At 55.3% G+C, this 26,370-nt stretch overlaps 2 protein-coding genes across 7 annotated transcripts; both read left to right on the top strand.

Moving 5' to 3' along the window:
- Nucleotides 1-304: 304 nt before the first annotated feature.
- SETD1A (SET domain containing 1A, histone lysine methyltransferase) lies at nucleotides 305-21,036 on the top strand. The gene is made up of 18 exons (XM_063100655.1): nucleotides 305-463; nucleotides 685-780; nucleotides 2,455-2,725; nucleotides 3,983-4,104; nucleotides 4,318-4,547; nucleotides 4,804-5,653; nucleotides 5,812-6,594; nucleotides 7,067-7,243; nucleotides 7,353-7,440; nucleotides 8,170-8,327; nucleotides 8,483-8,570; nucleotides 10,302-10,637; nucleotides 16,087-17,133; nucleotides 17,558-17,730; nucleotides 17,816-17,926; nucleotides 18,101-18,220; nucleotides 20,037-20,174; nucleotides 20,255-21,036. The coding sequence occupies exons 1-18, from the start codon at nucleotides 314-316 to the stop codon at nucleotides 20,426-20,428; spliced, it is 5,112 nt and encodes a 1,703-aa protein (XP_062956725.1). The 5' UTR covers nucleotides 305-313; the 3' UTR covers nucleotides 20,429-21,036.
- A 588-nt stretch (nucleotides 21,037-21,624) lies between these two features.
- On the top strand, nucleotides 21,625-24,905 carry HSD3B7 (hydroxy-delta-5-steroid dehydrogenase, 3 beta- and steroid delta-isomerase 7). 6 transcript variants are annotated; one of them, XM_063100101.1, is made up of 7 exons: nucleotides 21,625-21,711; nucleotides 22,072-22,239; nucleotides 22,460-22,615; nucleotides 22,857-22,965; nucleotides 23,011-23,137; nucleotides 23,294-23,456; nucleotides 23,873-24,905. In XM_063100101.1, the coding sequence occupies exons 2-7, from the start codon at nucleotides 22,074-22,076 to the stop codon at nucleotides 24,286-24,288; spliced, it is 1,137 nt and encodes a 378-aa protein (XP_062956171.1). In that variant the 5' UTR covers nucleotides 21,625-21,711; nucleotides 22,072-22,073; the 3' UTR covers nucleotides 24,289-24,905. The 6 variants fall into 6 exon arrangements, with proteins under 6 accessions (XP_062956171.1, XP_062956172.1, XP_062956170.1 ...); XM_063100102.1 differs by having other exon boundaries at nucleotides 21,627-21,711; nucleotides 22,068-22,239; nucleotides 23,038-23,137; XM_063100100.1 differs by having other exon boundaries at nucleotides 21,627-21,711; nucleotides 22,068-22,239.
- The last annotated feature ends 1,465 nt before the right edge of the window (nucleotides 24,906-26,370 follow it).

Raw genomic sequence — 26,370 nt, 5'->3', positions numbered from 1 at the left:
GGGTCTTGCGCGGAGGCCAAGTGGGGCGCGCGCTGGGGAGAGCGGGAAGGTAAGGGGGCGCGAGATGGGCCTGGGGGCCTGAGGGAAGAGTTGGGAAGTGGAGAGAGCATGGGGTGTTGTGGTGAGACAGAGGGTACTTAGGGCGAAATCTGGGGGAGCCGCGTTCATGGTGAGCTGTGGAAACTGGTGTGATGAGAGAACCTGGAATCTGAGCTAGCCAATGAGGGATAGCAAGGGAGTCAAGCCTTGATCCCCCAGCAAGGGATCACCCCCTTGCATATCCCTCTTTTCCTAACAGTGTAAATGAGCAAAGATGGATCAGGAAGGTGGGGGAGATGGGCAGAAGGCCCCGAGCTTCCAGTGGCGGAACTACAAGCTCATCGTGGATCCTGCCTTGGACCCTGCCTTGCGCAGGCCTTCTCAAAAGGTGTACCGCTATGATGGAATCCACTTCAGCGTCAACGTGAGTGCCCCAGACCTTTTCTTGCCATCTAGGGAACTCCAGGCCCCCTGCTTCTCTGTTACTCCGTTCAGCACCCAGAACTCTCCTACCTATAGCCTGCTTTCTCAAGGGTGGACAACTGAACCCAGCTCTTTTGCATGTGAATCTCCAAATGGGCTTCTTAGAGCTCAACAGCCTGGTTTCATCTTGAGCTGTCTTTCTGTTCCTGCTTTCCTTCCTAGGACTCAAAGTATATACCAGTCGAAGATCTCCAAGACCCCCGTTGCCATGTCAGGTCCAAAAACAGAGACTTTTCCCTCCCAGTCCCTAAGTTTAAGGTAAGTGTCTGCTGGTCTCCTGGTGTGGTGGCCCTTGGAGGGTGCAGAAAAGATCCATCCTGACACTCTAGTCTTCATATAGCCTAATAAAAGGGGTTTTGTAGTGAAAAGGACACAGCCAGGTCGAACAACCTTAGTGGCAATGAGACTGAGTTGTTTTGGGTAGGAGGTAAACTTATCTTTCTAGAGAGGTATAGGTGAGGTGTCCAAAGTGTATCCCTGGTGGTGGGGGTATTGACTTCTTGAAGGATGAAGTAAAGGCAGATTTAGCTGCTATATTTATCACTGTATTCCTAGACAGTGCATAGCACAACAGTGAGATATCTCAGTTCCGCCACAATTAAAGGGAGTGACAAAGCCACTGCCACCCCAGAGTCCTGTGTTTCTCACCTCTCATTTGACCATCTTGTTTTCTCAGAGGATTCCCATTTTCCACTCCAAGCAGGACACTCATCAGGCCTTGGACTAAGAACTGATGGTTCTTAGTTTCTTCCACTAATTCTTCATTCTTTTTCCCTTCTAAATAAATTGTGGGGTTTCCTTACTGTTTCACAGCCATGGCTTCACCTATTACCTAAATGTTGATGGCTTCCAAATATATGTTTCCAGCCACCATTAGTCTGTCCATGTGAAGGCCCCACAGACATCTCATACTCAAGAGATTTAAAACAAATTCTCTTCACCGCCTTAATTCTGCTTTCTATTTCATTTTCCCTCTACTGATAAATGGCAACACCATCTACTCAGCTGCACAGGCTAGAAACCTGGTAGTCATCCTATGATTCTCCTCTCCCTAATTTCTTACATAGTCTGTCACCAAGTCCTGGTGACTCTTTTTCTGCTTTGTCTGAATCTTTCTATTCCCATTGCCCCTTCTGTAATATAGACCCTTGTCTTCATTTCACCTGGTTTCCTTGCTTCCATTCTCTCTATTTTATGCTGCCATTTGTTGCTTTGGTTTTACTGTTCTCTTATTTTACTCTTGTTGCCAAGTCCGTTTTTGAGCATTGGCACATATGATTATTGATCTGGCCAAGCCTTATCCTTGGCCTTGATGTAACACCCCTGTGTTACCTTCATACCATACGCTTTGCAGTTTTTAGAAAATGCCTAGTTGTCTTATAGTTGCATGTGCTAGAAGTCCTTGTCATTTTGGCAAACACCTGTTTATCCAGAAACTCCAGTAAGAATGCCACCATCTTTATGCATTCTTCCCTGATTTCACTCTATACAAAGGTTTTCTTCTGTGAACTCCCAAACACCCTGTCTGTACCTCTGCTGACACTGCGTCAGGCAATTGTGTGTGTCTGTCTGTGTTGTCTATTTTTCTGAGCAGGAATCTTTTTTCTTTTTCATCTTTGTATTTCTAGTGCCCAGTCTCAGGCGGTCACTTAGTAAAAGCTGAGCTAGTGAATTATTTCCCTACTAGTTCCTTCCATGGGGGTTTCTCAGTTTGTGCATTTCTGTTCCTGGTTCTTGCCATTCTTGTATGGTGAGAAGAATTCAGGAAAGAGAAGAGTCAAGACTGATGTATCCTCTGTGTGGCCTCCTCCCCTTACCCTTCCGTTTCCCAGACCTCTCTCTTGACTGCATGGATTTTGCTAAAGTTTCCCAAAGGGCAAAGGAAGAGTGGTCAATATTGAGACCCCAGACCAACTCCTGTTCTCTTCTCAGCTGGATGAGTTCTACATTGGACAGATCCCACTGAAGGAAGTGACTTTTGCAAGGTTGAATGACAATGTGCGGGAGACCTTCCTGAAGGACATGTGCCGAAAGTATGGTGAGGTGGAGGAGGTAGAAATCCTTCTTCACCCCCGCACTCGCAAGCACCTGGGCCTGGCCCGTGTGCTTTTCACCAGCACTCGGGGCGCCAAGGAAACAGTCAAGAACCTCCACCTGACCTCCGTCATGGGCAACATCATCCACGCCCAGCTTGATATCAAAGGTGAGGGCACCTGTGCCCGCTGCTCAAAGGTGGGCTCCATCAGATTGTATGTGCAAGTGCTTGTTGGGGTCAGGCAAGTGATCAGGATCATGATTCCTTATCTGAAACTCTTAGGGCCAGATGTGTTTCTGAAATCAGCATTTTTAAATTTTAGAGAGGAATTATGGGACATACATGTTTTTCTGTGTGTTATCTTCGGCAGGGTCAGGGCAGCACCCCAAAGTTGAGCACATGATTATATCTGTAAGAAATCATAGGGAGGGGTCACACTAGATAGACTGAATAAAGGCTGCAGTAAATCATTAGCTCAGGTCAGGGTTTGACTCCAAAATCTGCAAAATAAGTAGGTTTTCAGTTTTTTTGGTTTTGAAATTTTAGGTAGAGTATTGGGAAACTATAAAGATGAGTGAAGCATTCTGGGCTTCTTTGTTAAGGAACAGTAGGGAGGAGTGGGGTCTATGGTGAACTGTAGGTTAGAGTGCCACCTAAAGGAGCTGTTAGTTGGCATTAGCCAGTTTGCAAGTGGGAATAAGGGCTATTATTCCCTAATTTGATTTTTAAAAGAAAAGCCAGAAATCAAGATTTTTGTGTCAAATCTCATGGGTGGTGTTGTTTTTTTTTGTTTGTTTTTGTTTTTTAATTTTTTTTCCACCAGGGAAATCTCATGGTTTTTAAGTATTACTTCATCCCTCCTACCCCCGTCCCCAGACTTTTTAAGTCATTATGCAGGGTGAATAAAACATATCTGTAGGCTGGATTTAGTCCTCAGGCTACCATTCTGCAACCTTTAGTTTATAGGACAAAGAGTATGGGGGGATTTAACTGCAGATAACCCGGGTTTGAATTCCAGTTCTTCCACCAAAGAATTTTGTGACGTTGGGCAGGTCCGTTTTCTTTAAGCCTGTAAAATAGAAGGGGCCGGCCTGTGGCTCACTCGGGAGAGTGCGGTGCTGATAAGCCTGTAAAATAGGGGCACTGATTCTTTTCTATCCTGATGATCAGCCAGTGTAGCAACATATGTAGAAGAGTTTTTGTAAACTGTGAAGTGTCATAAAACATATTATTTGTAGCGGTTAAGAGGTAGAGATGACGTAGAAGGTCTTAAAGATAGAGATAAGGTAGGAAAACTAAAATCCCAAAACCCAAGACTCCAAGAAATTGTAGGAAACTTGAAGCTTGAGAAAGAAACAGCAATACCAGGTCAGGAAGGTGTTGTTTTCTCCATCTGACTGTTGTTTCCCATGTCTCTGCCTCTAGGACAACAACGAATGAAGTACTATGAACTGATTGTCAATGGCTCCTACACCCCTCAGACTGTGCCCACAGGGGGCAAGGCCTTGAGTGAGAAGTTCCAGGGCTCTGGAGGAGCCACTGAGACGGTGAGAAGCTTGTGGCTGTGGGCATGGTTCCTGCGTGCCAGGAGCAGGAGCAGTCTTTGGGGAGGTTCTGGACTTCCCTGTTAAATACAGGAAGAGCCAAGAAAAGATGCCTAGATCCTTCCAAAGACAGGGATTCTTGGTTTGGGGGAGAGCATGTTTTCAAATGGTGCTTGATCACTTTTCCTTTCTCCTTGCCTTGCTCTCTCCCTCCAGACTGAATCCCGCCGCCGCTCTTCCTCTGACACGGCCACCTACCCAGCAGGCACTGCTGTGGTGGGCACCCCTGGCAATGGCACCCCATGTTCCCAGGACACAAGCTTCTCCAGCAGCCGACAAGATACCCCATCTTCCTTTGGCCAGTTCACCCCTCAGTCCTCCCAAGGAACCCCCTACACATCTCGGGGCAGCACGCCCTACTCTCAGGACTCTGCCTACTCCAGCAGGTAAAGAGCAAACACCATCTGGGGCCCCCAGCCATCAGACTCTGGGAACTGCCACTGGGAGGAGGAAGGCCAAAGTCTCTCCAAGAGGGAAATAATTTGTTCTAGTTTCTCTGTGGATTCAGCCAACAAACTGCCGTCCTCAGGGAGCTTGCTAGCTAGGAACCCATTGTAGAGGAGCTTTGGGTATTGAGAAGCAGGACACTTGGGTTTGGTCATGTAGAGATGAGACCAGCTAATGTCCCCACTTCTTCTCTAGCACCACTTCCACCTCCTTCAAGCCCCGGAGGTCAGAGAACAGCTACCAAGATTCCTTTTCTCGCCGCCATTTCTCTGCATCTTCGGCCCCCACAACCGCCTCTACAGCCATCTCAGCCACCACTGCAGCCACTGCTGCATCCTCCTCTTCTTCCTCCTCATTGTCCTCGTCCTCCTCATCGACCTCTTCTTCCTCGACCTCTCAATTTCGTGGTTCTGACTCAAACTACCCAGCATATTATGAGAGCTGGAATCGCTACCAGCGCCATGCTTCCTACCCACCCCGCCGGGCACCTCGAGAGGAGGCCCCCGGGGCCCCCTTTGCTGAAAATACAGCTGAGCGCTTTCCACCTTCCTACACTTCCTACCTGCCCCCTGAGCCCAGCCGGCCCGCTGACCAGGACTACCGGCCTCCTGCCTCTGAGGCCCCACCGCCGGAGCCTCCAGAACCTGGTGGAGGCGGGGGCGGTGGGGGGCCCAGCCCTGAGAGAGAAGAAGCTCGGACCTCCCCCCGCCCAGCCTCACCTGCCCGTTCCGGCTCCCCAGCTCCAGAGACCACCAATGAGAGCGTGCCCTTCGCTCAGCACAGCAGCCTGGATTCCCGCATCGAGATGCTGCTGAAGGAGCAGCGTTCCAAGTTTTCTTTCCTGGCCTCCGACACAGAGGAGGAGGAAGAGAACAGCAGCGCCGGCCCTGGGGCTAGGGACACAGGGAGCGAGGTGCCTTCAGGGTCAGGTCACGGGCCTTGCACACCCCCTCCTGCACCAGCTAATTTTGAGGATGTCGCACCCCCAGGGAGTGGGGAACCAGGGGCTACCCGAGAGTCTCCCAAGGCCAACGGACAGAACCAGGTGAGGTTGGGGTCAGTCAGAGGAGGTACCTGGGATGTGGAGGGCAGGGCTGGGCCCCGAAGGCTGAGGGAAGGGAAGTTGATAGGAAAACAGGGACTTGAGGAGAAAACCAGGGAACAGATAGAAGCTTTCTGTGACCCTTCTCTGTACCCCCATAGGCTTCTCCATGCTCTTCTGGAGAGGACATGGAGATCTCCGACGACGACAGGGGTGGCTCACCACCCCCGGCCCCGACACCCCCCCAGCAGCCTCCACCCCCTCCCCCTCCCCCTCCTCCTCCCCCTCCCTATCTGGCTTCCCTTCCCCTTGGTTATCCTCCCCACCAACCTGCCTACCTCCTCCCACCCCGACCTGATGGGCCACCACCCCCTGAGTACCCCCCACCCCCTCCCCCTCCTCCTCACATCTATGACTTTGTGAACTCCTTGGAGCTCATGGACCGGCTTGGGGCTCAGTGGGGAGGGATGCCTATGTCCTTCCAGATGCAGACCCAGATGTTAACTCGGCTCCACCAGCTGCGGCAGGGCAAGGGATTGACTGCTGCCTCAGCCGGTCCCCTTGGTGGGGTCTTTGGGGAGGCCTTCCTCCCATTCCCGCCCCCCCAGGAGGCAGCCTATGGCTTGCCCTATGCTCTGTACACACAAGGGCAAGAAGGCCGAGGGGCCTACTCCCGGGAGGCCTACCACCTGCCTTTGCCCATGGCAGCCGAGCCCCTGCCCTCCTCCATCTCGGGAGAAGAGGCCCGGCTGCCTCCCAGGGAGGAAGCAGAGCTGGCAGAGGGCAAGGCCCTACCGTCAGCAGGCACCGTGGGCCGCGTGCTGGCCACCCTAGTCCAAGAGATGAAGAGCATCATGCAGCGAGACCTCAACCGCAAGATGGTGGAAAACGTGGCCTTTGGAGCCTTTGACCAGTGGTGGGAGAGCAAAGAAGAGAAGGCCAAGGTGAGGCCAATGCCTGGGACTGGGGAGACCTGGAGCTGCACAGGGGAAGGTTAGGCCTCTGGCTCTCCAGGCCACATGCACTAGGTGGAGGGGAGTGGAGAGCGAGACCACGGGCCCTCAGAGGGACACCCTAGCTGGGCAGTGGTGTTAGGGGACACAGCAGCAGACACACATGGGCCGGAGAGGCAGAAGAGCTTTGACCCGCTCCACTGCTTACTTGTGGTGGTCAAGGCCCTTAAGTCTCTCTGGGGTTCAGTCTTCAGTTTTGCTGTCTGTGGTGTGGGAATACCTGTAGCTATTTCCCAGGGCTAAGGGAGCAGACTTTTGGGCAAATGCCTGTACAGGTGTGACAGACACGTGTGTCAAATGGAGGAGGAAATAGATGCTTTTCTGAATTCCTGGGGTCTGGATTTGGTTCTCAGGGAGGTGGGAACGCCTGGGTTCTGGGGTTCAGTTTCCCTGTTGCTTGCAGCCATTCCAGAATGCAGCCAAACAGCAAGCCAAGGAGGAGGATAAAGAGAAGACAAAGCTCAAAGAGCCAGGCCTGCTGTCCCTCGTAGACTGGGCCAAGAGCGGGGGAACCACAGGCATCGAGGCCTTTGCCTTTGGGTCAGGGCTGCGAGGGGCCTTGCGGCTGCCTTCGTTTAAGGTACCTAGAACTGTGGACTTGCTGAGGGGGTGGAGCAAGGGGGAGGGGGTGGTCAGCACCTGTGAGTGCTTGAGTTCTAAATGGGCCCCATCTCTTCCCCCTCTCCCAGGTAAAGCGGAAAGAACCATCGGAAATTTCAGAAGCCAGTGAGGAAAAGAGGCCCCGGCCCTCCACTCCAGCTGAGGAAGACGAAGATGGTGAATGGGAGATCAGGCGGCTGGAGAAAGGGAATGGGCTGCTTAGATTCTGATGAAAGCGAGAGACGGAGACAAAGGGGTCAGGGTATCTAGAGGGCAGGGAGCCAAGTGGAAATTCTGGCACAGGGTTAAACCCAGGCAGTTCCGAGAGGCGTGAGAAGATCAGACAGGGCTATCCCTGTGGTGTAGTTGTAGTTCTTGCTCTAGTATGCTGAGTTAAGCTTTCTGCATCTTGGTTTTTCCACCTGTAACATAGAAATAGACTCTTCAGTATATAGAATCAGAGAATTTCGAAGTTAAGCCAGTCATCTAGCCGAGTTTACTATCTAATGCTTATGTTCTCCTGCAGCCTTCTTCCCACTTTGTCTAAATCTGAGCTGTTCGTTGACAGCTGACATGGCTGGGAGACTTCTGTATTGAGTCATATCTGCTTCCTTGGAGACCTACTGGCCTTCTTACTCTTTTCTTGGGCCAGGCACAAGTCAGCTCCTCTTCCACCCAACCCAGAAAAAGACGAAAGATAAAGTGGGTGGGATATGTTTAAAACAGCATAAGCTGTTAGATGACTGTGAGGTGTTTGTTTCTCTACTGAACTTCAACTTCTTGTCTGTAAAATGAGGACTGTCTAGCAGGTCAGCAGCAGTGTATGTAAAGCTCTTTGCATGGGGTAGGGGGATGATAACTCATTGTTGATGGTAGAGTGCCCTGACCCCCACTCGCCTGGCCTAGACCCTGAGCGAGAGAAGGAGGCCGGAGAGTCGGGACGGCTGGGGAGCAAGCCCCCGAAGCGAGATGAGGACCGAGGCAAGACCCAGGGCAAGCACCGCAAGTCCTTTGCTCTGGACAGCGAAGGGGAGGAGGCGTCTCAGGAGTCCTCCTCAGAGAAGGTGGGGGGCCGGGGCACTGAGTCCCTGCCAGAGCCTATTTCCTGAGTCCCTGTCCCTATGGCCAGTTTCACACTGGGCTGGAGCCCAGGCAGCTGTGCCTCATGGAGGACCAGTTGTCCCTTTCCTGTTAGTCCCCATTTGTCCCTTTCTTTAAGGACGAGGAGGATGATGAGGATGATGAGGAAGATGAAGAGCGAGAGGAAGCTGTGGATACCACTAAGAAGGAGACAGAGGCGTCAGATGGTGAGCACAGCCAGTTGAATAGAATTCTGGCTTGGGAGGAAGAGATTCACCACTCAGCTAGCCCTTTCCTGGGCCTGCATAACTTTCCTGGTAGATTTATTGGCCACCTTTGCCCTCTGCAAGAGCAATGATTTTAGCCACATCCTTTGGAACCCTTGGCCCCCTGGAAGTAAAACCCCAGTACTCAGAACACTCCTCCTGCTTGCCTCTTCTACTGAAATGCAGCTCCCCTGAGGATCACCTCGTGGAGCCTACTTATTTTCCCAGGCCCTGGAGATAAGGGGTCTGCATTCTCCTCCTCCCCCTCAATGTTGCCAGCCTGTCTGTATCTTTTCACCTTAGACCACTGCTCTCCCTCTAAGGCCCAGCCACCAAGCTGTGCCTCCTTTCTCCCCCTCACAGCTGCCATCACCAGACACTCCTCTGTCCTTCAGTTGAACACGTGTTTTTTTCTCCTTGTTCTTTGAGGTCTTGGGTAGATAGTTCAGGCTTCCTTTCCATTCATTTGTTCAGAAATGTACAGCGAGCCCCTCTGTGCTGGGTGCTGTTCTAGGTATTTGGGACATAGCAGGTGGACGTGGTTCCTGCTTTTGCAGAACTTGTTGGAGGTTAGGAGGAGACTTGACGAACAAGCAAACAAATAAGATCAATTCAGGTAGAAACTTGTGCTTTGAAGAAGGTAAAATAGGTTAACGGGGTAGAAACTGATAGGGTGGGGACTGGGGAAAGATTTACTCTTTTCTCTGTGCTGGTCAAGGAACACCTTGGAGAGGTGCCGTTTCTGCAGAGGTCAGGACAGCGAGTGGATGACCCAAGGGCCTGTCTCTCAGGGGCAGGGCTGTCTGCTAGGAGAGAGGGCTGTGGACCCCCCACAACCACTCAATCACCAGTTCCATCAGAGTTCCCTCCTGAATGCTTCTTGCATTTGTCACCACCTTTGTTCCTGCTGTCCTGTCTTTGTGACTTCGACTCTTGTGGCAGGGGACTGATTTCCCTGTCTCTGTGTCCATCCTTCTCCCTCCATTCCACTCCATTTTCCAAACTGCTGATAGAATTATCTTTCCTAAAACGCACACCTGATTGTTACGTCCCTCCGTGAAGTCTTTCCTGGCTCCCTGTTTTCCGCAAGGTGACTTCTCAACCTTTGTGCTCCAGCCCTGTTTATCTGTTCAGCTGCATGTGGCCATCCTTCAGCCTCCTCCCTAGCCACCACCATCTTCTGTTCTAATTTGCCCAACTGTGTTCCTCAAAGACTGGAACTCCTGGATTTCTTAGAGCCCTTCCCATACATTACCAGTCTCCCAGAGGCATGGAGCTTGTCATGTTTTCTAAGCTTATTTCACCCTAGAATCCTTTTTCACAGAGTCTGTCATCCAGCCTGTGTCCATAAGACCCACTTTGGGAAAAGCTTGCCAGTCTGCAAGTACCTGCCTTTTCTTGCCTTTGACGTCCCCACTGAGCCCCACTGCTTGTGTGGCAGACTCCTCCTTGTCCCTGGTTTCAGCATCTCCTTCTCAGGGAGGCCTTCCCTGAGCTGCTGCTCCAAAGTCCAGGGCTTCCCTTCACCACGCTCCCCAGCCCCTTAATACTGATCTTACCTCAGTGGGAACAAACTTTTTGCTTATCCAACTCCTTGACATAGGGTGACATCCATGTAGTGAGTCCGTGAGTGAACCCACAGCTTCACCGAGGCCTTTCCACCTCGCCTGATTGCTCCTTCTGGATTTCCAGGCGAGGACGAGGAAAGCGATTCGTCCTCCAAATGTTCTCTGTATGCTGACTCAGATGGTGAAAACGATAGCACGTCAGACTCCGAGAGCAGCAGCTCCTCCAGCTCCTCGTCCTCCTCATCCTCCTCTTCGTCCTCCTCGTCCTCTTCATCATCTGAGTCCTCTGAGGAAGAGGAAGAGGAGGAGCAGCTAGCAACCATTCCCTCAGCCTCACCACCCCCTAGAGAAGTCCCAGTGCCCATGCCAGCTCCTGTGGAGGAGGCCGAGCCTGAGCAAGTGGCAGGCTCCCCCGTCATACCACTTCCTGAGCAAGAGAAGTCTCCAGCAAGACTTGCAGGTGAGTGTTGATCTGATCTGTGTGTGAGAGAGAGAGAGAGAACAGTGGAACCTGCACTTATTGTGTATAAGTGTATGACTCTTGGAAAAATATACCAAAAAAGAGTCACTGTCACCTGTCACTCCCCCTTGCTTGGAGACATTTATGGCCTAACATGTCAAACTGCTCTGCTACAGTGGTTTTGCAGAGCCAGACCAGGGCGTTTGGCTGCTAAAGTAATAGGGAAATGCCTTCCGTCCAAGTAAGTTATGGAGAAAATTCCCAATTTAAGAAGATCCTCCTACTAATTTTTCTTAAGCTCGTTCCTTAATGTATAGTAGATATGTGCAGGTGATTAAATGGCTAAGTAGGTAGAAAACAAATATTCACAACATTAACTCAGAATTTAGCTCTATCTTTGCATTCCTTTGTGGATTTGTGCGTTCTATTGTTATTTTATAGCACATATGGGTAATTTATCCAGCTGAGTGAACTGCTGGTTCAGGCGGTAGGTGTTTATGGAGTACTTACCACAGCCAAGCAGGAGTTAGGTGCAGGGCTATGATGGTGTGCTCAGCAGGCACTACTCTCGCCCTCGGCGAGCTCCCAGTCTACAGGAAGAGATGGTTGGGTTGAGTAATTAATCCATAAGAAAACCCATCATTACAGACTGTGAAAGCACCATGAAGGAAAAGTACAAAGTACTCAGAACTCGAGCACATCTGAGCGCATGGGGAAATCTTCCCTGCTAAGGCATAGTTGGCCTGAAATGTAGGCAAGGCAGGGAGGAAGGCGGGGTTAGCATGTGCAAAGGCCCTGAGGCAGGGGAAGCAGCAGGTTGGGAAGCCTGGAAGAAAGCTAACCTTCTGTAGGACTGAGCACAGAGGGGAGCTGGGGTGGCTGAAACCGGAGATGTGGGCAAGGACCGGGCCATGCAAAACAAGCAGGCTATCTTAGGAATTTGGTCTTTATCTTGAGACCAGTATAAAGCCATCAGAGGAGTGACATGATCAGATTTGTGTTTTGAAAAGATGCAGTGCAGAGGAAACTTGGAGAGGGGCCAGAGTAGGTTCAGAGAGACTAAGAGGTGATTGCAGAGGTGGCTGGCCAGTTAGCTCAGTTGGTTAGAGCATGCTGTTATAACACCAAGGTCAAGGGTTCAGATCCCCTTACCAGCCCGCCACCAAAAAAAGAGGCAATTGCAGTAAGGAAGGAAGGTGAGCTATGGTGGTAGCTTGAATTGGGGTGTTCCTACGATGGAATCAAATAAGTCTGCTTTTAAGGTATGCTTCAAAGGTGCACATAGACTCCCAGGATCACCCACTTGAACGTTATTGAGCATCCATGGTCCGAGATAGGTAGTGGCCACAGGAGCCCAGCACTGGCACACTCGGCTCAGGTACAGACCCCTCACCAGGGGGAGACAAGGCTCTCATTACATCTCAGATGACTCTCCAGCTGCTTCTGGGTCTGTTGGAAAGCAGAAGGGTCTGCGGGGTCCCAGGTTTCATACTCAGTGGAGCAGGAAGAAGGAGGGGGACATGGCCAGGTCTGCATTTCAGAAAGACCATCCTGGCAGGAGAGGGAGACATTTGGAAGAGATGAGGAAGGAGGTACGGTGCCATTGGAAGGTTTGAAGGCTCATAGGTGAGAACGGGAGGGTGGTTATGGTGAGGTACGGGGCAGTGGAGTGGAGGTATGGATGAAGATTTGAGAGAAATCTAGGAGATAGGATGGCTTGGTTACACTACTTACCAGGAAACGAAACTCAGGAACGAGAACCCAGATTAGGAAGAAAACTGCTGAGCTTTGTTGGGATTGAGTTTGAGATGCCTCTGGGAGCTCCGGGTAGAATCACTGGCAGTTGGATCAATAGATCTGAAGCTCTGGCAGGAACAGCAGGCTGGAAATGAGGCAAATGTTGGAGAGCAGTGCTAGTGCAGGTGTGAGTTCACCTGTAGAACTGAGGAGGAGGTGTGGAATGAGAGGAGGGGGTGGAGCCTTGGAGTCCTGAGAGACAGGTGGGCAGAAGAAAGCCAGAGAGGGCTAGAGAGGAGTGACAGGCGGGAAGGAAACCAGGGAGCTGTCAGGTTTGCACCCCAAGGGCAGCTCAGGGTTTAAAGAGGAGGGAGTGGTCGGTGTCATTGGGCCAGAAAGAGGTTATAAGATAGCAAAGTGTCTGTTGGATTTGACAGTTAGGAGGTCCTTGGTGACCTTATCAGTTGAGCAGTTGAGACTGAAGCCAAGTTATGGGTTGTTAAGGAGTGAGGGGAGGTGACAAAGATAGCCTTCTGGAAGGATAGGCTACTGTGGCTGAGAAGGAAAAGAGTTGAGGAGTCAGAATTATAAAATTAGCTTATATTTATTGAGTACTTACTGGATGCCAGGCTCTAGGCGTAGCAAGTTGAAAATTCATTTTCTTATTCAGTCCTCACAATATCCTGGTCATTCCCATTTTACAGATGAGGAATTGGAGGCTAGTGGGATGCAGGAACAAGCCCAGGGTTACCCGGCTGGGATTGGAGAGACAGCAAGAAGAGAATGCAGGGTTGATGGAGAGTTTAGCTTTTTAAATTAGTTGAGAGCTGGGCATGTTCCTCCACTGAAGGGCAGAGGGAGAAGGTGGATGGACCAGGAGAGAAGAGTCTTTGCTGGAGTGGCATTCCTGGGGAGGCAGGGACGGACTCAGATCTGAGGCAAACGTATCTGTAAAGGGGGAGGCAGAGGTTTCATGCCCAAAGCTCCTCTTGGCTCTGTAGGAGCAGCAGGAGCCTTGGAAAGCGAGGGGAGTGGGAAGTGAGGATGGAAGGCGACTAGGCTTGCCAGCAGCACAGGGGCCTGTGGACGTGGGGCCTGGAGCTGAGGAACAGGGGCAGCTGGGGGGACGCAGGGTGGGAGTGCTGGAAGGATGACTTGATGCGACAGGAGCTGAGAGAGGAGAGGACCAAGTGAGGGCCTGGGGTCTGGGCAGGAGAAGGCAAGAAGTTTAGGAGAAGGGCAGTGGCCTAGAGCCAGGGTGAGGGGTGGGAATGGGAAAAGGGCACTGGGGACTGTGGCCCGAGGCCCGAGGGCATGGACCTCAATGGGGTTGACAGGGCCAGGCAGAGCCAGGCCTGTGTTTGGTGGAGGGTAGCTGAGGGCGAGTGAAGCAGGTCGCTGGAGATGTGGGAATCCAGGTAAACAGGTGGGAGAGCCAATACCCCAGGGGGATGACAGGGGTGGAGAGGAAGGGAGATGAAGGCAGGTCCCTCAGTTTTTAGAGAATGAGGGGGTGTGCAGGGACATCCACATTCCCAAGGATGTGGCTGGGGGAGGGCTGTGTGGCCCAATGGCAGGAGTCTGGGGGAGGGCTCAGAAGATAGCAAAGGGTAGCCCACACCCACCTCCAGAGAAGGGGTCATGGCTTCTGGTAAGTTGGTGCCTCACTGAAGGCTCATTGAGTTTCTGGTAACAGGAACCAATTTTTAGTAAAGGGATTTGTTTATAGGTTGTGGCCTGTCTGGTAGAACCCAAAAACAGGGACCAAAATGCCTGTAGGACTAGCTTTTCTTCTGTCTTCCAGTCTGGTTCATTCTTCCCACCTCCTGCAAATGGGCTTCCTCTGCTTCTCCATTCCAACCCAGGGTGTCTGCCTCCACCTGCCTCCCAGGCTGGCCACAGATAGGCCCGTCTATCTTAGAGCCTTATTCTCAAGGAAGTTTCTGGTTGGGCTGGCTTGGGTCAGTTAGTGATGGCCCTGGGAGGGGGGTAGGTCATGCAGTAGAAACTGGCTTCTGGGGCTTCACCCTTGTGGATCTGGGGGTATCAGAAGAGCAGTTCGCAGAGAAAGGTGGGAGTTGTATTGACTGGGCAGGTACCCCCACAGTTGTCTCCTAAACAGAAGGGCAGGTTTCCTTCAGACCGGGGAGCAAAGGGAAATGGGGATGAGGAACCTGAGCTGGGAGGGGGATTTGTTCTTCAGTGAGGTCTCTGGAAGCTGGAGTGGCTGGGTCAGAGGATGGGTTGGGGGGAGGCTGCTCCAACGTGGGGGAGAGAAGAGGTGAGAGGACTTACAGAAACTGAGGGCCTCCATAACTTCTGAGCGTGGGTTACTGCTGGCTGAAACCCTGGCTGGTATCCAGAGCCTAAAGCACCATGGCCTGCGGGCCTCGCTCAGGGGGCCAGATCCGGGAGCATTTGTTAGGCCGCAGATGTACGTTGATCCCTGCCTGTCCGGCCAGGCCTGGTGCTGCTGCCCTCCAGCTGTGTGAGGGGTGGTGCCAGATATGAAACCCCCGAGGCTACAGGACGTCCAGAGCAGCGCAGGGCAGCAGGTAAACGAGTCAGTGTGTGGAAAAGGCTTGGATTGGTGCTAGGCACAAGATGCTAGCTGTTAATCTCCACAGTCAGCTTGAGATGGGCAGCTGAGAGCCTCCTGCCTTCAGGTTCCGAAAGGAAGGCTTTACGCTGTCTAGAGAAGCCAGGCAAGGCTTCACAAAGGAGGTGGTGTTGGGCTAGCTCTAAAAGCTCTAGGCAGGCTTTCCCCCATGGACGTGAGTGTGAGATGGAGGATGTGCTCCCTGTCCTGGGGGCTGAGCTGGGGAGGCCCAACGCCACTTTCTCAAAGACAGTACACCCACTCCCCAGCCCACCCCTGGTCCTTTGGGTTTCAGCTTCAGCCTCAGCTTCCTTGGGGGAGATTCCTCCTGATCCCCTCCCCACTAGGGCAACTCCTCAGTTTGGTTGAGGGGGTGGAGCCTTGACATTGATATTATATGTTCCAATGAAAAAAAAATTTTTTTCTGGTGACTGGCTGGTATGGGGATTGAACTCTTGACCTTGGTGTTTCAAGGCTGCTCTCAAACCAACTGAGCTAACCAGCCAGAGACCTTAACATTGTAACACCGCATTATAACATATTTTAATACAAAGATGCAGCTTCTTACCTTGTATCCTTTCACCTCGGTAAACCGCGAGTGTCGTTTGTGTTTAAGATAGTGGATATTTTAGTTCCAGGCTGGCTAATGGGGTCATTATTATAGAACGCAGCTGGCAGAAATCGCCTTGGTCCTTGTGCCTGTGGTTGGATGTGGTGCTGTCGCTGCCAGTGCTGGTGAAAAGGCTGGACTCCAGGCGTTTGTGCAGAGCCCCATGTCCCCTCCTCACAGCTGGGCGGGCGTGTGTTCTGTGTCATTGCCTCTCACTGACTGTGAGCTCTGTGGGGAAGCGGAGAGTGTCCGCTCAGCGTGTTCAACCCATGCCTGACACTCCTGCAAGTGCAGAATCCCATCCCGTCAGGGGAGCCCGTAGAGGTGGGGACGTTGCAGGGTGAGTTTCTGGGGCAGAAGCTGAGAAGGGAGTGTCACAGACTGTTGAGACGGGGCAGCCCAGGGCCCAGTTGAGCGGCAGGGCTTCTGCCCAGGCCAATCTCTGTTGATGTCAGGCCTAGAAGCTGACCCTCCTCCCTGTCACTGTGTGCTTCCTTCCCCAGGTCCAACTAAGGAACCACCTCCCAGTGTGCCCCAGCCTCCCCCAGAGCTACCAGCTGGGCCTCCAGCCCCTGCGCCCTGCCCTGATGAGCGCCCCTCTTCCCCTATCCCACTCCTACCCCCACCCAAGAAGCGCCGGAAAACCGTCTCCTTCTCTGCTGTGGAGGAGGTGCCAGCCCCAGACCCTGCCCCAGCTGCCCCGCCGCAGGCCAAGTCTCCTGGCCCAGCCTCTCGCAAAGTCCCCCGGGGTGTGGAGCGGACCATTCGCAACCTGCCCCTGGATCATGCATCTTTGGTCAAGAGCTGGCCCGAGGAGGTGACGCGAGGAGGCCGGGGTCGGGCTGGAGGCCGAGGCCGCTGCACTGAGGAAGAAGAGGCTGAGCCAGGGACAGAAGTGGACCTGGCAGTACTGGCTGATCTGGCCCTGACCCCGGCCCGGCGTGGTCTGGCTGCCCTGCCTGCTGTCAACGATTCAGAGGCCACAGAGACGTCAGACGAGGCAGACCGCCCCAGCCCCCTGCTCAGCCACATCCTCCTGGAGCATAACTATGCCCTGGCTGTCAAGCCCGCACCCTCTACGCCGGTCCCGCGGCCCCCAGAGCCAGTCTCTGCCCCTGCAGCGCTCTTCAGCTCCCCAGCAGATGAGGTCCTCGAGGCCCCTGAGGTGGTGGTGTCTGAGGCGGAAGAGCCCAAGCAGCCGCAGCAGCTGCAGCAGCGACCAGAGGACAGGGAGGAGGAAGAGGACGAGGAGGAGGAGTCCGAGTCCTCTGAGAGCAGCAGCAGCAGCAGCAGTGATGGGGAGGGGGCTGTCCGGCGCCGCAGCCTCCGCTCCCACACCCGGCGCCGTAGGCCACCTCTGCCCCCGCCCCCGCCGCCACCCACCTACGAGCCTCGCAGCGAGTTTGAGCAGATGACCATCCTGTATGACATTTGGAACTCGGGTCTGGACTTGGAAGACATGGGCTACCTGCGGCTCACGTACGAGCGGCTGCTACAGCAGACTAGCGGGGCTGACTGGCTCAACGACACCCACTGGGTCCATCACACCAATATCCTGTGCTGCAGTGGTCGCCTGCACAGGACAGGAGGACGTGGGCCCGGGGGTGGGGGTGGCCTTCCTTGGGGTCACAGCCAGGTGGTGTCCTCCTCGGGTCATTCCTAGTGTCTGCATCTATCTACCCCGCTCCTGTTCAGCTCGCCACGCCGCGTTCAGCCTGGGTGTTTCTCTGGCTGCCAAGCCAACTCCTCTCTGCCTCGTGCCTCTCTCTGCCTCCCGCCTCTTTCAGCCTCACAGAGTTTTTCAGGCAGGAGTGGTGGGCTCTGAGACTTGCTTCTCTCACCTCATCTTCCTCATGCTGATCATGCTCAGCTAAGGCAGCTGCCCTTTCCACGGGCTGGGACTGGGGTGGATGCAGAGGAGCGGGCCTGGGGATCTGGCAGTGAGGAGCCCTTCTCTTCCTTAACGCCCTGCACTCACCAACCTGAGCACTCCAAAACGCAAGCGGCGGCCCCAGGACGGGCCCCGAGAGCACCAGACAGGCTCAGCCCGCAGCGAGGGCTACTACCCCATCAGCAAGAAGGAGAAGGACAAGTACCTGGATGTGTGCCCCGTCTCGGCCCGGCAGCTGGAGGGAGCAGACACTCAGGTGGGGCCTGCCCTGATCCTGGCCACCGCAGCTGCCTCCCATACTTCTCTGGTCCCTCACCTCCTCCCTGTTCTGTGTCTCACAGGGCACTAACCGCGTGCTTTCAGAGCGCCGGTCTGAGCAGCGGCGGCTGCTGAGCGCCATCGGCACCTCGGCCATCATGGATAGTGACCTGCTGAAGCTAAACCAGCTCAAGGTGAGGAGTTCTGCAGAGGTTGAAGAGGGCAGCTGCCTGTGCTGGCTCCAGGGGTCCCCTGGGGTGGAGGTCGGGGTGAGTGGCCAGTACACCCCTGTTCTGGGAGGTCTGCAGGAAAGGCAAGGGGCTAGGTCTTGGGCGGCATCCAGCTGGACAGTCTGTTCTGCCTCCCAGTTCCGGAAGAAGAAGCTCCGATTTGGCCGGAGCCGGATCCACGAGTGGGGTCTGTTTGCGATGGAACCCATTGCAGCCGACGAGATGGTCATCGAATACGTGGGTCAGAACATCCGCCAGGTGAGGCTCCACACCCAGCCCCAGCCCTGATCTGACGACCTCAGTGCAGGGTGCTCGCCTGTGTACCACTTGGCCCTCTGGATGAAGCCTCATATACCCTCCAGCTCCAAGACTAGCTGGTGGAGCTGCCTTGTCCTTTTTGCCATCCCTCCTCCTCCGCTCCCTCCCAGCCTCCTGCAATCGCTTGTAGGTACAATTAAGCAGACAGTGATCCAGCAGGAAACAAGGATGATATTGCCGCCCCCTTTAAGGACCTGGGGAAGTGGGGAAGACAGGCATCAAAAAGTGACGACAGGGCCAGCCCGTGGCTCACTTGGGAGAGTGTGGTGCTGATAACACCAAGGCCAAGGGTTTGGATTCCTATATAGGGATGGCCGGTTAGCTCACTTGGGAGAGCATGGTGCTGACAACACCAAGTCAAGGGTTAAGATCCTCTTACTGGTCATCTTTTGAAAAAAAGAAAAAGAAAGAAAAGTGATAACAGTAGAGGACGGTGTTTGGTATTAGAGGGGAAATTTGGGGAGGCAGGGGTGGGGGAGCAGGGACCCCAGGCCTCCCCGAGACAGTGATGTTTGAGCAAATGCTGAGAGAGGTTGAGGAGCTCCAGGCCCGGGTGAGGGGCACGTGCTGCTGGGTGTGGGTCAGCATGTGCCAGGGCCTGGAAGGATGCGGTCATATGAGGGCAAGGAGATTGGTGCGGCTATTTGGGAAAAGTAGGGCCAGTGGCACTGATGTGAGGCTGGGGGCAGGTGGAGCACTGACTACACAGAGCTTGGGGGTCCCCTGAATAAGTTTGGGCCTGTGGGGAGACAGGAGGAACACCTGGCAAGCGTGAAGCAGGAGAGCAAACTCCCTGTGGCTGTAGTGTGAAGGGAGAGCTAATCTAGGCTGCCACCCGTGTGGGGGCTGTGGCAGAGACCCAGGCCAAGGCGAGGGGGACCTGGACTAGGCACTGATGATTACAGGAACCTGTGGGTTCTGGGGAGTTGGCTGTGGAGGGGAGGGCGAGGAGGTGGCAGGGCCCTTTCTCAGGACGCTGCCACTGGCTGCCGGGAAGATGGGAGCAGGGACAGATAGATGTATGATCAAGATGAGGGCCAAGCTGGACATGTGAGGTGGGGCCCCAGGGACATCAAGGGGAGGACGCCCAGCAGCTCCACCAAGGTGGGTTTTGGCTGGTGATGGAAGTTTGGGAGGAGTCTCCACCACTTAACTGGCAGTTGAAGCTCTGAAAGGAAGTGAGGTCACCAAAGGAGAGTGCAGAGATCTCACTGTCCTGTTTTCGGGGAAGTAAGAGTTGCTCCTTCTCACACAAGGACACGGGCCCTAACGTGAACAATCTGTCTTTTGCACTGGCCAGCGGCAGCTGGCTGATGCTTGTTTGGAAGAGAAGAGATGAGTAGGGTGAGACCACGAAATGGCCATTGACGTTTCGGAAGCTGCCCCTGCTAGCCCCACAGCAGTCTGGGGGCTCCATCATGATCAGGCAGATGCTCCTGGAGGACCTGGTGGCCCTTCTGCCCGGAGCATCAGTGCAGACTTCCCTGGGGTCCTCATGTGGTGACTTAGTCAGAATGGCAGCCAGGGTTTAGGGTGGGTGGCCAGAAGAGGGAGGGCTCCTGGAAGCAAAGTTAAGGGCATATCACAAGGCCTTGGGTTCGTGGGAGCCAGAATCAGAAACACAGGTCCAGACCTGGCTAATGCGGGTCACTGGGGTGGTGGCTGATAGACTGTCTAGAGGGGCTGGTGGCCTCAGGCCTGGTCCAGTAGGAGGTCAAGGGGCAGGTCTGCAACCGTCTGCATCCCTCCGTCCCAGATGGTGGCCGACATGCGGGAGAAGCGCTACGTGCAGGAGGGCATAGGCAGCAGCTACCTGTTCCGGGTGGACCATGACACCATCATCGATGCCACCAAGTGTGGCAACCTGGCGAGGTTCATCAACCACTGCTGCACGGTGCGCTGGGAGCTGGAAACTGGGCGGGGGATGGGCAAGGGGAAGGTGGGCCATGGCTCACACTGCCCTCCCCGCTACAGCCCAACTGTTATGCCAAGGTGATCACCATTGAGTCGCAGAAGAAGATCGTGATTTACTCCAAGCAGCCCATCGGCGTGGACGAGGAGATCACCTACGACTACAAGTTCCCACTGGAGGACAACAAGATTCCGTGTCTGTGTGGCACCGAGAGCTGCCGTGGCTCCCTCAACTGAGGTGGGCAGGACTGGTGCCCACACCCCTATTTATTCCCCCTTGGTGCCCTGAGCTCCCAGCACCCCCAGCCTTAGTGGGCTCAGCAGGGCCCTCATGCCCCCATCTCCCAGTGTGGGTTTGGGGGGCCCTGAGCCCAGTAAGGGAGCCTCAGTCCCTTGAGGCAGCTTCTGCCTCCCTTGTCGCCCCTGCCAACCCACCTCCTAATTTTTTTTCTTTGCGGAGAAGAAGCTGTAAATGTTTTGTAGCTGCCAGCAGCTGTTTCCTGTGGAAACCTGGGGTGCCGGCCTGTACAGATCCTGTTCTTGTGGGGGCTGCACAGCCCTCTCGCTTTGTGTTAATGGGGACTTTCCTTTGTGCCCCACGTGCACCCCTCCCCAGTATAGGGGTCTCTCGGGGCAGTGGCCATGTTCTCCCCTGGGGGGGGCCCTGCACCCCCAGTCCTGGGGACTCTGTGCCTGGAACCCTGCCTCGTCTTCTGTTCCTGCCAGACCCTGTGGGTCACCCTTCCACCCTGGTGTCTGGCGGCTGTGGCTCAGCCAGGCCAGGATGGTGGGGGGTGGGCCCTTCCTGTTGGGCTGGATTGTACATATGTTAATAGTGCAAACCCAATGCCACATTTTTATAATTGTGATTAAACTTTATTGTACAAAAGTTCTTGGTCCATATCTCTGGGGAAGAGCAGGGAGGGATGGGGGTTGGGGATACAGAGGGTGGGGCAAGATGAAGAGGGGGAAATGGGTGGTCTGAAGTTTGGGTTGTGGAAAGGGGCTTTCGGGCAACAGCCTAGACCCACAGACCCAGTGCCATTGCTTTGGGCCACCTGACAGGCTGCCCCAGCTATGCCAGAAATCCCTCCCAGTGCCTGCCAGAGCCAAGCCAAGGTCAGGCCTGTCTGCCTCTCCAGAACCGCAGCTGCTGCTGGAGCTCCAGCAGAAGGGAGGGACTGGGGTCAGGCAGTGGGAATGAGGTCACCCTGCAGGCTCCATCCCATGGGCCCAAACCCCTCAGCGCCCACCCAGCAGTTCTGGCTTTTTCGTCTTCCAGGTTCTTTGCTGGAACCTGATGCCATAGAGGCAGAGTGGCCACCAGGGGGCACCCCATGGCAAGAGTGGGGGTGGAGGGGGTGGCAGCTGGGCTGGTCTGTTCCTGGAATGGGCCAGGAGGGAGGAGGAGGAGGAGCAAGCGGAAGTGGGATGATGTGTTGCTGGCTGGCGGGCCCAGGCGACAAAAGAAGACTGACCGTCTGGTGGCCAGTTGAGGCACCCTCGGACAGTGGCCGCAGGTAGGCAGAGGTGATCCGAGGGACAAAGGTGGCCCTTCCCACTTTTCTATACCTTCCTCTCGACTTCCACCTCCCTGCCTTCCCACCCTCCATTTTTACCCTGAAACTTCTCTCCCCATCCACCTCAAACCTTGACCACTTCCCGCAGCCCCATCCCTTACCCCTCTTAAGAACTCAGCAGGTAACAGGGTCAGGCCTGGCTCCTGCACCTATGGCAGCAGCTTTGGAGAGTTCTGCCTCCCCGCCCCAATGTCACTGTACTCCTGTCTGCCAAGCCAGCGGGCCCTGTCTGGGAGGACAGGTGACTGGGGCAGGTGGCAGCAGGCAACTCAAGTGAAGCAAGGTCTCTTCCTCAGCCAGGCATGGCAGACTCTGCCCAGGCCCAGAAGTTGGTGTACCTGGTCACAGGCGGCTGTGGCTTCTTGGGGGAGCATGTGGTGCGAATGCTGTTGCAGCGGGAGCCCCGGCTCCATGAGATCCGGGTCTTTGACCTACACTTGGGTCCCTGGCTGGAGGACCTGAAGACAGGTGATTGTGGAGGGAAGAAGGCATGGATCCCCTTCCCCATCCCCTCCCAAGCCAGGATCCCCACCCCTGTGGTAGAAAAGCTGATCCCTGTTTATGTTCTCCAGTCCACATGGATGGACGAATGAGTCACACTGGGAACGTGGCTCCCGAGGGTGCAGGCGGAACCCAGCAGCTGGCCTTGGCTCTGACATTGCCTCTGGCCTCCCCCATGCCCCACCAGGGCCCGTGCAGGTGACTGCCATCCAGGGGGATGTGACCCAGGCCCACGAGGTGACAGCAGCTGTGGCCGGAGCCCATGTGGTCATCCACACAGCTGGGCTCGTGGACGTGTTTGGGAGGGCCAGTCCCAAGACCATCCACGAGGTCAACGTGCAGGGTGAGGGCCCTCCCAGGTCTAATCACACTTCCCAGTCCCTGAGGCATGGCCTGATCTCGCCTGTTTGTTCCCCACCCCCTCTTTGACCATGACCTCTTGTGATTCCCGTGTGACAACCTGTCCTGTTGACAGCTCTGTTGCTACCACCTGACCCACTGTGGTTTCCCTGGACCTGAGATGGGGAGGGGAAGGATGTGGAGAGGGAGGAAACCTCAGCTTGGATCCACCCCACTTCTCCCAGGTACACAGAACGTGATCGAGGCTTGTGTACAGACTGGAACACAGTTCCTGGTCTACACCAGCAGCATGGAAGTTGTGGGGCCTAACACCAAAGGCCACCCCTTCTACAGGTGAGCTGAGGTCTCCCAATATTTTAACAGCCCATTTCCCATCAGCATTAAGTCTTTCCTCTCTCTCCCTAGGGGCAATGAGGACACCCCATATGAAGCAATACACAAGCACCCCTATCCTCGCAGCAAGGCCCTGGCTGAGCGGCTGGTCCTGGAGGCCAATGGAAGGAAGGTGAGAGCAGAGAGGGCCTTGGGCGCCACTGCCAGGCACAGGAGATTATTTGCAACCTGCTCCAGGCACCTCCCTTCCATCTCCAGCCTGATGAGGCCAGGCCAGAGAGCAAACCACCCGGTCTGGGTATTAGCAATGCCTGCCTTTTGCCACCAGGTCCGCGGGGGGCTGCCCCTGGTGACATGTGCCCTGCGTCCCACGGGCATCTACGGTGAAGGCCACCAGATCATGAGGGACTTCTACCGCCAGGGCCTGCGCCTGGGGGGCCGGCTCTTCCGGGCTGTCTCGGCCTCTGTGGAGCACGGCCGGGTCTATGTGGGTGAGAACTGGGACAGGCAGGGAGAGGCTAAGACCAGGGTAGGAGGACCTGCTCTAGAAGGGGGTGGTTCTGGGAGGGCCGTGTGCACCTGGCTGGAAAAGGATAGTCTGTTCATGAGCCAAGGTGGGCACTGTGCAGGCACGGTGGAAACAGTATCCATGCAAGTTAGGAAAGGCTGACAAAATGCATGTCACAAGTCCAGGAGAGGATTGCAGCTGTGGGAGCAGCATCTCCCCAGGAGAAGAGGGGGCAGCTTCTACACAGGACCAAAAGAAGGACAGCTGGCCCAGGACAGCAAGTGGCTATAGGGGCTGGGGGAAAAGCAACCTTTACCAGGCCATAGTGGAGATGTGGGCAGCATCTGCATGGTCACAAGGGCTCTCAGGGACATGTCCGCTCCCTTCCCCCATGGACAGGCAACGTGGCCTGGATGCACGTGCTGGTGGCCCGGGAGATGGAGCAGCGCGCGGCACTGATAGGTGGCCAGGTGTACTTCTGCTATGACGCATCACCCTACAAGAGCTACGAGGATTTCAACATGGAGTTCCTGGGCCCCTGTGGACTGCGGCTGGTGGGCACCCGCCCGCTGTTGCCCTACTGGCTGCTGGTGCTCCTGGCTGCGCTCAACGCCCTGCTGCAGTGGCTGCTGCGGCCGCTGCTGCTCTACGCGCCCCTGCTGAACCCCTACACACTGGCTGTGGCCAACACCACCTTCACCGTCAGCACCGACAAGGCTCAGCGCCATTTTGGCTATGAGCCCCTGTTCTCATGGGAGGACAGCCGGACCCGCACCATCCTCTGGGTGAAGGCCACGGAGGGCTCAGCCCAGTGATCTAGGGCCGGGGCCTGGAGACCCGTCCAGTGCCTCCACCCAGGCCCCGGCCCACACCCCTGGCTGGGAGGGATGACTGTAGTCCAGAGCTGGAGGCAGGGCTCTGGCACCAGACCGGCTGTCTGGAGCCCACCACACTTTAAGTCCACAAGCCCTGGGTCTGCATTGGGTCCTGATGCCTCCAAGTTCTAGGGCAGGGGTTTGGGACCAGAGTGACTTCACTCTCAACCCGGGTTCTGCCACCTGGATGGTCCCAACTGCCTGTCCCGCTGGGGCTTTTCCAGCTGGAAGCAGGCAGAGGCTCCACAGGCCACACGCTGGTCTCCAGCCATCCGGGTGGATCTTCAGGCCCAGGGTCAGAGTGGAGAGGCTTCTCTGGCTCCTCCACAACCTTCGTCCCTCCTTGGGGAGTTATATTCCCATTGTTTTAAAAAATGTATCACCTTTAGACATTTATCTTTGAATTCCCCTCAACGAAGGCTGAGGAAATCAGTAGGTTTTTACTACATCTCACCCCTCCACCCACATTCAGTTCCTGCCATCGTGTTAGTGCTCTGCTGAGGGTGCCCCGGGAATGCTGTACCTGGCCATGCCCTGGATTAAAATCCTTGTCCAAGCCTGTGTCCACTGGTCTGTCCAGCTCCCCACTCCTCCCCCCACGCATCTCCCCCTCCCCACGGCGCCCCTGTCCCGGGTGGGGACAGAAGGAAGTGAGCACACGGCACGCCCGCTGTTGGATTGGTTGCTATTTCTCCCGTCCCACGGGGCCCAACCGGCCCGGGGTGGGGGTGGGGGGGTTCTGGGGACAGGACATGCAGGGCTGGGAGGGGCAGAATTTTCCTGTGTTTTATCCGTTTGCAACTTGGTCACCAATAGAAATGGGGCTCTGAGGGCTGACAGGAGAGGGCGACCTGGCTCTGGGCCCCCAGCCAGGCCCTAGGAGTCCTGTCCCCTCTGGAGAGGGGAGGGAGAGAGCTCTAGAAACCAACAGAGAAACAGACGGGGCAGGGGCTCATGTCAGCAAACACAGCTACGTCACGTGACACGCCAGCGACACAGAAACACACGCCAACGCACACGGCTGCACAGCGGGCAGGGGCAGGGGGGTAGGAGGAGCCGGGGGCCACCCATCTGGTCCTGTGCGGGGCAGGCAGGGGGCAGGGTGAATGCATAGAACACATCATGTGCACAGCTCGAGGCATGGCGAGAGCGCACACCGCCCCACGGGCACATGGGATGGACACGCAGTGTGCTTTGTGAGAGGCAGGGGTCAGGGACAGGGTGGGGGACGGGGTGGGGATGCACTGAGCCCTGGCCAGGCCCGGGACCACCCGCGGGGCACACGTGGGTTTGCCGGCTGGAAGTGCGTGGAGGGTGGGCAGCACACACTTGTCCAAGAACATGCAAAAGACACCAGACCCCAGATGACATTCTGGGACACACAGACAACGACAGCCAACACGCAAACACATCACGCAATGTGTGGGACTCGTAGAAAGTTGGGGCACAGCAGCCCCTTGGGGATCCCCTGGTCCACCTGAGGCCCAGAGATAGGCAGTGGTGGGCCTAGTGCCACCCAGCCGCAGCTCCACCCTTCTCCTTCTGGCCCCAAGGCTGCGGGACTTCCAGAAACACCTGGGTTCAAAGGGGATCCTGGCTGGGCAGCAGGAAGAGAGAATGGACTGGATATTGGGGCCTGCTCTGATGTCACCAAAACCTGAGGAGGAGCAGGAAGGCTGTGGCCAGACCCCGGGCAGACTTCCTGTCCTGTGGAAGGGCATTCTGGGAACAGGCAGGCAAGCTCCCCTGCTCAGGACAGCTGACCTGGGGGCGACACATGTATGGCCACACTGACATGCACACAGGCCAGGGCAGACAGGGCCCGAACAGCCACGTGCAGGGGAGGGTGACTGTCTGAGCTGGGCTGGGGTGTGCCAGGAGTTCATACCTGTGTGGCCGGTGCGCGTGCATACACACACACACACACACACACACACACACACACTTCACATGACCTGGGACCGAGCACACACATGCCTGAGCCCTCCACCTGTGCACATGGGCCCCACCCCTGGGTGGGGC

The sequence above is a fragment of the Cynocephalus volans genome, chromosome 6, assembly GCF_027409185.1.
Source record: "Cynocephalus volans isolate mCynVol1 chromosome 6, mCynVol1.pri, whole genome shotgun sequence".
Lineage (NCBI taxonomy): Eukaryota > Metazoa > Chordata > Mammalia > Dermoptera > Cynocephalidae > Cynocephalus > Cynocephalus volans.
The sequence above is the reverse complement of the archived record's forward strand: the minus strand, read 5'-3'. Positions and strand labels throughout refer to the sequence as shown.